The sequence below is a fragment of the Cyanistes caeruleus genome, chromosome 12 (assembly GCF_971803275.1).
Source record: "Cyanistes caeruleus chromosome 12, bCyaCae1.hap1.1, whole genome shotgun sequence".
Classification (NCBI taxonomy): Eukaryota; Metazoa; Chordata; class Aves; order Passeriformes; family Paridae; genus Cyanistes; species Cyanistes caeruleus.
Window position 1 is genome coordinate 19,801,137 of NC_141712.1, and position 13,750 is coordinate 19,814,886.

Here is a 13,750-nt window from a genome sequence, read left to right on the forward strand (position 1 = left end):
TCTCCCACTCAGGACTGATGAGGCAGCAGCTCTGCTTCCCCCTGGCCACTACCAAAACATTTACCACTGGAATTCCACTCAGTATTTACCTTTTTCCTGCTGTAAATTGCTGTCCAACACCTGACACTTGTTAATTTATGGTGTTCAAACTGTTGAGACCACACAAAAATGAATCCAGGTAAAGACTACAGACAACGCACGATGTCAAATGCAACTTCAGTGCTCTTCACTCAGAGTTTGTATTTCATTTTTTAACCCACACCACTCTCAGATTATCTCAACATAAGATAACCAAAATAAAAAACAAAAATGGGACTAGAAAGTACTCTTGGTAAAGTAGCTTTCTCTTTTAGCTGTTTCCCTCCTGGAATTAAGTTAGCTCTCTCCTGAAGAAGCCTGTGCTGTAAGTGTGTAAGCAACATACCCTATAAAATAATTACAGCAGCAAACAGGACCTTCAGGAGGGTTTGAACGGCAATTCTTCATTTATGTTATTGTCTTGGGCAGGAAGGGAAGAGGAACACAGATTTCAGTTTCTAAAATTCTGGGGGAAATTCAAATAATGACCAAAGCTGACCTGGCTGACAAGGCAGAAGCAGCAACAGCGATTCTGCTGCAACCTGTCCACAGCAGCTCCCTCCCTTCCTTGATGTTTCTTCCCTCCCTTGATGTTTCTTCCCTCCCTAAAAACCACTTCCCACTAAAAAACAGTGCCAACCCCACAGAGCGCACCCGAGGCCTTGCCTGGCTCCTCCTGATGGGGCTGCCTAAAATTTGCCAATATGTCAGACCACCAACTTTTAATAACAAAATATTTGTACAAGCCAGAGGTTCCAAGATGCCATCAGACCCCACGGGCAGGGCTCAAGGCCGCGCTCTGTGTCCCCCCCAACCTTTACCTTGCCGATTGAAATCCATGGGTGGCTGTTTGCAGTCCTGAGCTCTGTGCCCGCTGGCCCCGCAGTTGTAACAGGAGAGGTTCCCGTTTTTTTTGTGACTTGACCCGTTGCCGTTGCCCATCATTCCCTGTGCCTGGTACACCCCGGCCGTGCCCGCCATAAAGTTCTGCATGGGGGGCACGGCGAAGGTGGACTGTCCTGCCATGACAGAGTCGGGGGCCAGGCCGCTGTTGTAGGCTGTGTGCACCACGGGGAACGTGGTGCTGCTGTTGTACTGCTGCGTGTTGATGTAGCCGTTGCTACACAGGGGGTTGAAGGGCAGGAAAGGGAAAGTAAACATGGAAGGTCCCGAAAAGGGGTGCTGGAAATAGTTGGCGTAGCTGACGGTCATGCCGCTGGAGCCGCAGTTGCCGCTGCAGCCGCAGGAGCTGCACACCATGCAGCCGGGCGGCTGCGGCGGCGGCTGCTGGTGGTGGTGGTGGTGGTGGTTCTGGTTGGGGACGGGGACGCTCCCGGCCGAGCCGCCGCCGCCGCCGCTGCTGCTGCTACTGCTGCTGCTGCTGCTGCTGTAGAAGTTGTTGTCGGCGCCGGAGGAGAGCGTGGGGCTGGAGCTGGGCGCGGGGCAGCTGGGCAGGTTGGCCATGGTGGTGAAGGACGGGGACGGGTGGCTGCTGGAGGAGGCCGCGTTGCTGTTGGCGCAGAAGCTGCCCTGCATGGGCGCCACGGGCACGCTGCTCATGGCAGAAAAGGCAACTTTGGTGTTGGCTGTGTACAGAGCAGTCCGGGGGTTGATTATTGCAGGGGACACCGTTATTTGCATATTACTGGAGCAGGAAGTCTGTCCGGCCATGGCGGAGTCGGTGGGAAGAGACGAGGACACCAGGAGTTTGATGGGCGGACGAGCCACGTGGAAGACTGTGCTGGACGTCACCGTGGCAGCAGTGCTCGTCTCCACTATGAGTCCTGGCTGCTGGGCTGGTTTGATCACTCTGTCCAGAGTGGAAGCGTGGACGACTTTGGTGCGAGGCCCAAAGCTCATGGTGGACGTGGGGGAGCTGCTCTCCGCACCCCCTGGCAGCACCTGCAAGGGCTGGTGAGGAGAGGACGAGGACATGACATCCACCACGGCGTTCCCAAAGCCCTTTTCCATCTTGATGCTGCCCCTCGAGCCGGGAGACACTTTATTCCTTTCCTCCAAAGACAAGAGGGAGTGCACAGAGGACGAGAGCAGCTTCATGTCTGCGGAGCCGCGCTCCGGTTTGTGCACGGAGCCGAGCATGCGGATGGGGGTGATGTGTGAGGGGGTTGGGGACAGCATCTGCATGGGCAGCGCGTGGTGGCCGGCGGGGCCCGAGCCGGTGTCGTTCTGCACGGGCAGCACCTGGGCCGTGGGCCGGGCAGAGCTCGAGGGGAAATGGTTCAGCAGCATCACCGGCTTCTCCTTGTCCGAGGCGTCCAGGTGGAGCTCCAGGCCTGGGGAGAGAGGAGCCGTGAGGACAACCCTGGGCACGGCAGGGGGCACGGCTGGGGGGCTCTGCTTACGTCTCTCGTTCTCCTCGGCGCTGTCCGAGCTCTCCTCCCGCGTCTGGATGCCCATGGGGCTGGAGCTGGAGCTGGAGTACTCGGAGGAGCTGCCCTCCCGGGGCAGGGGGTGGGCTGGCTGATCCACGTCCACTCGCAGCTCTGCAGGGACAGGGGACACGGAGGGTGACACTGACAGCACCTCAGAAGAACACAGCCATGCTCAGGGATACATCAGAGGTGGAACAGCCCAGCCAAAGCAGCTGCCCATTTCCACCAGAGCCATGGAAAAAGTCACTTTTTATTTCCCCCGATAATCACCGAAATCAGACTTTTTGCTTGCTCCCTATTAAGCAATAATTGGGAAAGCTTTTGGAAGATAAAGCTTGGGGAAGAAGCAGCAGCACAGGAATGAGCTGAGTCTTGTGCAGGCACAGCTGAGCACATCAGTGTCCCCTGCTCCCCTTACCTGCAGCGTGGTTGCCCCGGATACTCTGGATAGGCCCCACGTGGGAAGTGGGGGGAACCCTGGCCACTCCACTGCTGCTGACTGAGGAAGGTGTGGAGGGGTTTAGGCACCGTTTCTCTGATTTCTCCCTACAGGGTGATGGAGAGAAGCACGAAACTGGTTAAAACACAACCACAAAGAAATCCTTTTCTGAATGAACCCAAAGCAGACAAAGCCCATTGAATAATCCACTGATGCCGTGCTAATTTCAAATGAAAACACTTGGAAATCACATCAGTGCTGACCACAACTGCCAGCAGTTAGGGTTGGACTATTTGCCATCTGATTACAACATTTATTTGTTGTATCCTTTATCCTCTTATTTGTCCAGGGTAAAACATCACCAAACCCTGACTGAACTCTAAAATTCTATCCTGTTATTATGTCAGCACATCCCAAACCCAGCCCTGCACACCAAACCCAAAGAGAAAACAAACACAGTCCCAAGTTTTCCGTTTCCAAACAAACTCTGGAAAAACTAAGACTGCTGAAAAAAGCTGCCAAGGCAGCTCTGATAAATGGGCACAGATTTGGATTTCTAATTGCTTTTTAAGGAGCAGCAGTAGCTGCAGAATAAACATTTCCCTGTAAGTGGAGATGGAAAAACCAGGACAATCTGTTGCATCAGGGCTGTCACAGCTCCCTGGTGTCACCGTGGGACACTGAGGCAGCTCCCAAAGCAGCATCCACATGGATTGGAGCCAAAAAATTGTCACTTCCTAGGAAAAAAAGGCCTGACTTTGGGAGTACATCCCCTGGGCTTGCAAATCAAACAGCTGCCATCAATGGCCAGTGGATGGGAAGCCCAAAATCTTTGCAATAACTGTGACACAAGTTTAAAAAAAAACCTAAACACAATATGTATATTTTGTAGATTTAAAAATTTGGTATACTTATAACAATCCTGACCAGGCAGCAGTAAACCAGAAAGCACTAAATATTGTTTAGTGATGGAGCTCATAATCACCCATATCTCCAGGTGGGAATCATGGTAGGTTTGTGGACTGGGAAGCAAAAACCACTGTAAAATTTGCATTTTTTGACTTTAAAAAAAGTTCCTCCAGCCTTCACTTACTTCTCCAGCTCTAGTTGGGTTTTGAGCTTCTTCTTTGCTCCCATGGTGAGAGACTCAAACTTATTCAGATCTTCCTCAGTAAGACTCAGAAACTTGGAAAGTAAAAATATGTTTAGTTTTATAAGCTGGAATATTCTTATTCCCATTTTCAGTGAAAAGCATTTCCAAAAGCCAACTTTAAAAGCATTTTTAAATTCAAAGAAACTCTCTACTCCAGTTTTCAATTATAGTGTAAAAGGAAAGTGTGAGGGACTGGCATGAAAGAAACACCTGCAGATTTAATTTAATTAAGAGTGTGCTTGTATTAACCAGTCACAATAAAGATGAAATTACTCATGTACATATTAAAATAGAATTAAATTAAAATAGAAATCACTCCAGTTTTCCCAGTAACATTTACCTGAGAAGTGCAGTAGAAAATATACACCAATAGTAAATTTAGGATAAAATATAGAGATAGATACAGACATTTATATTATAATGTAATTAAAATGAAAGCCAGTGAAGTATAATAATATTTGCTTTGTACTGGAATATAGAGTTTTACTACTTTATTGAAGAAAAAAAAAACCCATTGTATTTCCTTTCTATAATGAAGAAAATTAAATCAAAAGACTCTGGTAAGAGATTGAAATTAAATCCATAAAATATTCCATAAGCAGCACCAAGCTCAGCCCAAGCTCTCCCTCCACTGGAGGGCGTTCCAGGGCAAAAGACAGAGGACAAGGAACTCCCAATGGAGTTGGGAAAAAAAAGCTCTAAAACCTTGTTTTGATAAAATCCAGCACACACAGGTGTTATCTGGGACTCTTACAATGCAAACAAACCTCACTCACTCATGTTCACATCCATGCCACGAGTCTCTGAAAATCCGTTTCTTAAAATGAGGATAACCAAATATTTTGGGAGAAAAATCAACCAAGAAGCAGAATTCAAGAAAAATCAGCATATTTAGGTATCTCCTGCACACAAAGGGATGACCAGGGAGCCAAGCAGAGCTCCTAAAGCAGCATCCAAGCTGGATCTCCAAGCATTCCCTGAAGAAGCCTGGGAGAAGCAGCAGCTGTTGAACAGCCCAGGACACAACCCAGAGTGAAAACAGCAAGGTTTTCATCAGTTCATTATTGCTTTCAGAAAGTGAAAACCTCCCCAGCACATGCCAGAAACTCGTGTGATCCTCAGTGCAGATGTTCCCAGCCTGGAGAACATGGGGATAATTTAAAAGCTGGCTGCTTCCCCCCATTTCCTGCCCTACCTTTTCCATGGTGAGCTGTTTGAAGACAGGGTAATATTTGTGCAAGCGCAGCTTCCTGAGCCAGTCCAGGATCCCGTTTTGCTCCTGTGTCTGAGGGGTCTGAGGGCTGGAAGACATCAGCATGGCTGGGGAGGAGGTTTCCATCTGGGAGCGATAGCCCAGCGAGGAGCCGGCGCCTCCGGAGTGGGAGCAGTGGGGCAGAGACACGGGAGCAGCAGCCGAGTGCTGGACGTGGTTCTGGGAAGACTGAATTCCAGCCACCCCACATATAGGTCTGGAAAACAGGAACAGGGTTGGGTTTAGCACGTTGGATAAGCTGTGTCACCCAAAGTTCAGCTGCTGTGGTCACAGAAATTGGGATGCTGGGTAAAAAACACCCCATTGGAGCCCCAATCCCAAGGTGTGGATTTATACCTGCCCTGTTCCACAGCTCAGTAAAACAGGGCAGTTCTGGCAAAGGGTGAAGCTGATCTTCACCTTACAGAATTTTCCTTCAATCATTTTCTTCAATCATCACAGATATTAAATATTCTGCTGCCTCTCTGCGATTTAAAAAAGCTTCTGACAGAACGGCCTGTGCATTATTAAAAAGTATAGACACCCAAATATAATCCTATGGAAATTTTTGGTCTTTCCATATGGAAGTGGCAAAAGAAGCTGCAATATTGGCTCCTTGAAGGGGGTCTGGGTTTTGTTGAAGGACATGAAAACTGCCTCTTAAGAGAATGAGCTCTAAATAAGATAAATATTTCACCTTCCAGATGTTCCCAGCGTAGTTCCTACTTTATACAGGGAGGGGTTGCCAGGATCTGGAAACAAGGAACAGAGTCACAAATGGCATCAGTTTATGAAATGCAGTACAAAAAAAATATTGTTTTAACTTTATTTCAACTCACTTGAGCTCTGAAGTTGTTGTGAGGGAGATGAAGTGCTGAAGAACTTCCTGACGTGGTCGTTTTTCACCACATGGGAAGGGAGCGGGGCCAGGTACCTGCAGCAAACAAAGCCCCTGCTCTGTTAGAGCCTCTCAAATCCATCAGGATTGCACTCTGGATAACACACTTGGAAATGAGATCGGAAATTTAAAAGCTGAAAAACACCATGCAGTTCTGAATTCTGGAAATTTATGGGTATTTTTATTCTTAATAATCCCTGTTACCCCTGGGTTGTTTTCACTCTGGCGAGTGTTGCAGCAAAGATGCCTCATTTAGGAACCCTGAACACTTCTAAGGCAGAAAATGTTCAAATGTAAACTTGAAAATTGCCTTTCAAATGCAGGAACCTGATGAATATAAAATAGAGATGGATCTGTTATTGAATTTCCTCCTCTTAGAGATAAACAGCAGATGCAGAGTCTGGCAGTTTAGGGAAAAACTTCTGTCACGTTTTCCCTGTGCCTCTTTGAAGGGAAAAGAGCCCTTACAGCAGCATTCCAGTGCCTTGAGGGGCTTGTGGGAGGCTGGAGAGGGACCTGGGACAAGGGATGGACTGACAGGACAAGGAGGGACAGCTTTGAGCTGGAAGAGGGTGGATTTAGATAGAATATTTGGGATAAATCCTTCCCTGGGAGGGTGGGGAGGCCCTGGCAGAGAAGCTCTGGCTGTCCCTGGATCCCTGGAAGTGTCCAAGGCCAGGTTTGATGGGGCTTGGAGCAACCTGGGATGGTGAAAGGTGTCCCTACCCATGGCAGGGGTGGAATGGGATGAGCTTTGAGGTCCCTTCCAACCCAAACCATTCTGAGATTCCACAAAAAAACGCCAATCTCCCAAAACTTTGCACCTCCACACACCCAGAGGTGTTTCCCAGCTGGAAACCCCAGAGTTCACTGCTGAATTTCACAGCTGAGCAGCACCTCGGAGCAGCTTCTTCCCTGCTCCAGAGCTGCAGCTGAGCTCTGGCAGTGCAGTTGCTGCTCCATTAACCCAGATTTGGAGAGGCTGTTGTTCCCAAACAGCAGCCACACACATTCCCTGCAGCCTCCCAAATCCTCCTTGGAGCACAGCAAGGGAATGGGAATGTTGCTTGCCATGAAAAATAATCCAGGCATGCACCTGCTGGCTGCTGCCTATGGAAAACCAATATCCACCCTGGCTTAGGGAAAAAAAAGTGTAAAGGAGAAGCTCTAATAAAGTTAATTAATATTTTAAAGTGTCATTTAATTTTATAATGGTATCGTATCAGGACCAGAATAATATTAATATTACAATAATCTCATTTTGTGTAGATAAAGACAGTAGCAGCTGAAAAGAATTTAAGTCTCTTCTTCTCCCAGGAAAATCATATTAGAAATATTTAGAAAGAGAAACCTGATGTGATCTGCCACAGATTATGATATTTAAAATGCTGGTTTATACTAAATAATGGCCAGATGATTTGTGATAATTTGAGGAGGTACAAGCCAAGGCTTCAAAAATTTCTTAGCTGTTAAAGGCTTCCAAAAACATCATCATTTAATAATATCTAAATACATACTTAAGTTTTTAAAATTGAAATAAAATAAACACTACGACAACCTAAAACAAGTGAGAAAAAAACTCTGTGAAAGGAGGAAAAAAAATCCCCACAACCCATTCCTCAATACAGATGGGTGAATATTCAGGCTTCTATTTTTTCCTGAGTTTTGAGCAGTTGTTTTAAGCAATTCTGATTATTTTTGAGTCCAAAATAAACTTTTGCAAAGCCAGTGATCCTCTATTTGTTCTTCACAAGGAATGAGGAAATATCAGTTCTCCAGGAAGCTTAATACAGAATATTATTACCATCTGTATTTCTGAAGAAAGAATTCCTGAAAAATTGTTATGCACTGGAATTAATGGAACATCAAGGAAAAAAGCTTAGGATCAGGCTCTAATTTCTTTCAAGTAATTTAGAATATGGAGATAATATTTCTATTTCCTGTTTTTTTCTTTTTCTTCGTGAAATAAGCCAAGTGTCAAAATAAAAACCCCCACAAAATCCCAGCATACCTCAGGTCTGATTCCAGGTCCATGTGGTTCCGTTCCAGGTAAAATGAATCTGGACCAGCTAAGCAGGGAATGAATTTCTCCAAGTTTTCTTCTGGATACAGCTGAGACAGCTAAAGGGGGAGGACATAACAAATTAAAAGTGAAAAGAAGTCTTGTTATTTCTATGAGATTCAATCCACTGCCACTTTTAAATCAAATATTTTATGAAATTCAATCTGAAGTATCTTAGCACTTTTTGAAAAGTGTCATTGAACAAAATTAGAGAGAGGGACAGAACTTTTTTTTTTCATTTTCAAAGTATTTTTCTTATTGTCTTTACCTTTGAAATAAATTCAGTCACTTCAGCAGAAGATTTGGTTACCAACGTCACCGAAGAATCAGACCACAGGACCTTGGGGAGGAGCAAGAAGGATTTGCTTTAGTAATTAATTTAATTTGGTTCCTCAAAATTTAGTGATTAGTTAATAACTGTCCCTTCCAGATGTTGTGATGAGTGACATCAACAAAACACATTTTTTTTTGTGCACAAGGACAAAAATGCTGCCCAATTCTTGCTGGTTTTACATTTAACAACTCCTCTGGATGCTTGGAAAAGCCCCTCAGAGTTTACACAGCCCTTGCACACTGCAGATATCCAGAGTTAAGCAACCAACCACGGAGTAATGGAATTTTTTCTCCTCATTATTGTTAAAGAAAACAGCTGGTTTGTAGGATCTGCTTTCCAACAGAACGGCTCCCCTCACACAAGGCTGCCTATTGCTAATTAATCAACTCCATATGCCACAAGAAATTGGGAATGGCAGCAAAAAACCAAGCAAAACCTTCCCAATGAAACCTGCAGCTCCTGCTCCAGACTCCATCTTGTCCATGCCCTAAAAAAAGGAAATATTCAGCATCTCTTCCCACGCAAACAAGTCACAACATCACTGGATATTGAAGCATTTATGACTTGGGAGATGAAGTTTAAACAAGACAAAAATCAGGATTTCTTGGCTTGAGGAAAATCACCATGAGACAGGCCAGGGATGAATCCCTATGGATCCAAAACATCCACTGGAGGAGCCTGGGAGGCATCTGGATCCATAGGGGAAGGAGCTGGGTGGATGTTTCGGGATCACAGAGCAGACTCTCACATGACATTAGTTTCAATGACAACTCCAAACATACACAAAGTTTTTCCAGCCATCCAAAAGCTGCCAAAAAGAGTGGGGAGAGGAGAGGATTTCAAAATATATTACATAAGGGAGGAATTTCCTCTCAGCAGAGCTGTTAAGACAAAAAAAAAAGGAGGGAGGGAAAAGAAAAGGAGACAGAAGAACTTGAGTGGTTTTACCAAGTTTATGGGTTTTTTCTTTTTCTTTTTAAGTTTGTGGTAAATAACTGTTTTTTAAATTCACAAGGAATTTCAGAAAGTACAGGAAATATTCTCTTTTTTTCTAGTTCTATAAAAACCCAACAATTGTCATGACTTCTGTTTTAACTTGAATTTTCAATACTTATAAAACAATAATGTGAACTGTAAATGGGGGGAACAATAGCACTGCAAACACTAAACTGCTCCATCCATTGACCTGCTATTGCCAAGCTCCTGAACAGAACAAAAACATTCCATAATTGGGTTTTTAAAGCAGCAAACAGCAATTTATCAGCTCTGCTGAAGTCTCTGCTCTTCCATCAGTTCAAGCTGTTGAGGCAAACACTGGGTACAGTAATTTCTGTTATTTATAGAAAAATTTGTAATAGGAAAAGAAGTTTCACGAGTTCTTAATTGGAGTGGAGACAACTGCAGGCTTCATACAGAGTTTGAAAAGCCCTTGGAAAAATCCTGCCTGTGATCGATGACATTTGGAACAATTGGGGATTGAGGAAATTTGGGACATTCTCCATGAATCCAATCCTGCAGAGGTTAATGTTGCCAACATCCCAACAGATGCTGAGCTGATGCTCTGCCCTGGCTGGGAGTTTTAAGGAATAACTTGGTGAAAGTTGTGGATAACTGAGATTCTCCCGCCTGGTTTTCCTTTTGGGTTCTCCTTTTCCCACCCCCCGCTTTGGCTCATTAAACAAACCAAAGATGTTTTCTGGGCTGTGTATCCCAAACTTTGGGATACTTCATTCCAGCTGGGAGAAAAGCAGTTTGTCAGCTCCTCAGCAGCACCCAGATCCGTCCCGAGGTTCCGTGGGATGAGCTCATCCCTCCAGCGGAACTGGGAGCAGAACCCAAGCTCCAGAGGCCGCGTCAGCGCCGGGGGACGCCGCTGCTCCCGCTGCTGTGTGGTGAACCACACTCATTCCTCAGCACTGCTCTCACTTCCACTCGGATCACGCTGCCTCCAGCTCCTGCTCTGCCCTTCCTGCTGGATTAACATCCCTCTTCTGGGAAGGATTTTTATTCCCTTTGGAAACGCTTTTAGATCATTGTGAAAGTTCCCTTCCAGTCAACTCCCCCAACTCTCGCTCCACAGAGTTTTCCTCAAGCTCTGAAAAATTTCCAAAGCTTTTCTGTACTCTCCAACTTTTTGGACCCATATCCCACAGGCTCCCTCCCTGCCTCTTTCCAGCAGCTGTGCCCTCAGAGCCCACATTGTTCTTTGTCCAGATTAAGACTTAAATTCTCTCTGGCTTCTGCATTCCAGCAAAAGAATGGACATTGGATATAGATATGGATAACCATGCTGGAAGTGTGGCATCATATTTCCCCCTAAATGAATGCTGCCAAAATTTCCTGCATTAAAATGATTTTTTTTTTCTTTTTTTGCCAAACCCTACCTACCAACCTCTACATCATCCACAGCCATTTATAACTTTCAAATCATTGATTAAAAACTATCAGTCCCAAAAGAGCTCTGCTTTCACAAAGGATTTTTGGGATACAACAATAAAGTTTGAAAATTTCCTTAACTCCTCTTTAAGCATTATCCTCCCAAACTTACCTCAAAGGAATAGTCAACATTTCTTTCATTCTTCTTGTGTGCCAGCCCCTTTAATTCCACTTTTTCAACACTCACTATGGAAAAACAAAGAGAGAAGAAGAATGAGGAGGATATTCCTAAATACAGGCAGAAGTGATGACTTCTGGGAATTGCAGGCCTTGCTCTGAGAGCATCCCATGACCTCTGGAGGTGTTCCAGGTGCCCAGTTCCAACTTCCTCCCTCAGGAATGTTGGTACCATCACTTCATCCTATTTGCATTTCCAGCCTTGGGAAAGTTTCATTCCAAGCAGTTTTAATTCAGTCCAAACAAAGTTCTTATCACCCCACTCATCGCTGTAATAACACACTACACACACATGGAATTATCTTAATAACATCAAGGAATAAACACCATCCCTCCCAGGGAAACTGGGATGAGGAAGAAGTCTCCATGTTTTCAGGGCCTGGTTTTACAAGTTCAATGTGATTTCATGGCACTGTTGACATCCTGACTCCTCCCTTCCTGCAGTTTCACAGAAAATTTCAGCCTCCACTGGAATAAGGTGTAAGTAAAAACAGGATTTGAGTGTGGAAAGGATGGAATGCCAGTACAGGTCACTGCCTTTAAAGACACCATCTTACACATCAGATATTTGATGTGCAGAATTCTTGGAGACTCCCACTTCCCAAGACACCCAGATCAGGAATTCACCATGAAAATCCTTTATTTCATCAACTTTCTATTCTCCTATAAATTCCTCCTGCCTTTTGACTGCACTCACGGGGATACACACATGGATTTTTTCTTACAAAAAGCCAATTTACATTGGCTTAAAACTACAAAAGCAGAATTATCCCAACCCAGATCACTAAAATTTTACCTGTGAGTGACAGGTGCCTGCAGGGACACGTGCTATGCATGGTGTGTTTTCACTGAGGAGTCCTAACAAGGGATTCTGTCACTTTATTTCCAAAGAATCACCATTTACAAGCTGTTTATCTGTTTTCAGGACTATTTATTATGAACTTTTTGTTATTGGTAAGACTCAAACCAATGTTTATCACATGGAACTTCCTCCTAAGTGCCCAACAAAACATGGCAGTGAAGTCACAGCAGCACCATTGCAACAGGGACCTGGCTTGTGCCACCTCCCTTGTCCCTGTCCCCAGTGAGGCTCCACCCAAAGCTCCAATCTGGAGCTTGATTTCCCTCTGTTTCCCAACAGTTGTGGCTAAAGGTTTCATTGTGGCCTTTTAAATGTTTTATTGTGTCCTCAGAGAATCTCAGAATGGTTTGGGTGGGAAAGGACCTTAAAACCCGTCCAGTTTGAACCCTGACACCTTCTACTGTCCCAGGCTGCTCCAAGCCCTGTCCAACCTGGCCTTGGGCACTTCCAGGGATCCAGGGACAGCCAGAGCTGCTCTGGGCACCTGTGCCAGGGCCTGCCCACCCTCACAGGGAATAATTCCTGCCCAGTATCCCATCTAAATTCACTCTCTGGCAGTGGGAGCCATTCCCTGTGTCCTGTCCCTCCATCCCTTGTCCCCAGTCCCTCTCCAGCTCTCCTGGAGCCCCTTTAGGCCCTGAAGGGGGCTCTGAGCTCTCCCTGGATCCTTCTCTTCTCCAGGGGAACATTCCCAGCCCTTGGAGCAGCTCCATGGCCTCCTCTGGACTCACACTGGGAATCCTGGATGCAGCTCTGCAGGTCTCAGGGGAGCAGAACAGGTCCTGCTCCTTTACAAATGCTGCCACCTGGGTCACAGCTTCTTAAAAATCTCTTCTTTGAGTCTTATATGCAGTGAAAATTTTGAGAGCCTCCAAATTCAGCTCTACAGATGTTTGTGCCTGTCTTTACAAGGAGAAAAAGAACATTCCTGTTCTGATCCTCACAACTGTTTCTCCTCCATGTAATTCCCAATTACAATTGCATCAATCCCTGGGCTTATGAATAATGTCAATTCATTTCTTACTGCTTTCTCCTGTGCATTCTGCTTTTTGGAGAGGTTTGTTCCTTTCAAAAGATTTCATTGGTCTTCTCTCACGCGTCTGAAATGATTTTGTGCCCCATGCTGAGCACCACAGGGGTAAATCTGCTCACCAGACCTTGCTGAGCCATCCAGACAATATTTAGAGCTATGAAGGTTTGAACATGAAGATCTGAACATGCAGAAGGTTAATTAAAAAAAAGAAATCTACCTCAGTACATTTATTTAAGAGAATTCAGGGCCCTCTGAGTTGTGATCACAGCTAAAATACACTGAATATTGATTGGAATTGTGAGTACTACAGGATTATAATGAGGAGGAATGTGTAAAATGGGTATTGAGAGAGGGAATGTGGTGAAGCAGCTGAAGGATGAGCAAATAACTTGCAGAAATCCTGGTGTCAACTGCTGCAACATCTGGTTTTGAAAAACACAGCCAGCATTACGCAACATTTGTTGTTTATAGCAAACCCAGTATCACTTTTCTGCAACTGTTCTTATCGTTTGGCATTTCTAAAGGATTCAAATCCCTTCTCTTCCACTCATTCATTTTTCAACACCAGCAATTCCAGCAGAATTGGATTATCCACAGATATAAAATCAAGCTATTCCTGTTCTACTCTGTGGG

The 13,750-nt window shown here is 45.3% G+C and overlaps 1 protein-coding gene across 6 annotated transcripts in view; it reads right to left on the reverse strand.

The window, feature by feature from the left end:
* Positions 1-13,750, reverse strand: part of ZCCHC14 (zinc finger CCHC-type containing 14) — a 46,484-nt gene that overhangs the window by 1,208 nt on the left and 31,526 nt on the right. For 2 of the 6 annotated variants that reach the window (XR_015275480.1, XM_023934485.2), the window contains exons 3-12: positions 11,158-11,231; positions 8,544-8,615; positions 8,225-8,334; positions 6,155-6,249; positions 6,013-6,067; positions 5,259-5,532; positions 4,004-4,095; positions 2,890-3,017; positions 2,442-2,582; positions 900-2,372 (exon numbers count right to left, since the gene is read on the reverse strand). Coding sequence is in view for 2 of the 6 variants with exons in the window: in XM_023934485.2 (XP_023790253.1) it covers positions 900-2,372; positions 2,442-2,582; positions 2,890-3,017; positions 4,004-4,095; positions 5,259-5,532; positions 6,013-6,067; positions 6,155-6,249; positions 8,225-8,334; positions 8,544-8,615; positions 11,158-11,231 (2,514 nt within the window). In the remaining 4 variants the exon portion in view is untranslated. Of the gene's footprint in view, positions 1-89; positions 150-899; positions 2,373-2,441; positions 2,583-2,889; positions 3,018-4,003; positions 4,096-5,258; positions 5,533-6,012; positions 6,068-6,154; positions 6,250-8,224; positions 8,335-8,543; positions 8,616-11,157; positions 11,232-13,750 lie in introns of all 6 variants that reach the window. The other 4 variants (XR_015275483.1, XR_015275481.1, XR_015275482.1 and 1 more) reach the window with 4 other exon arrangements.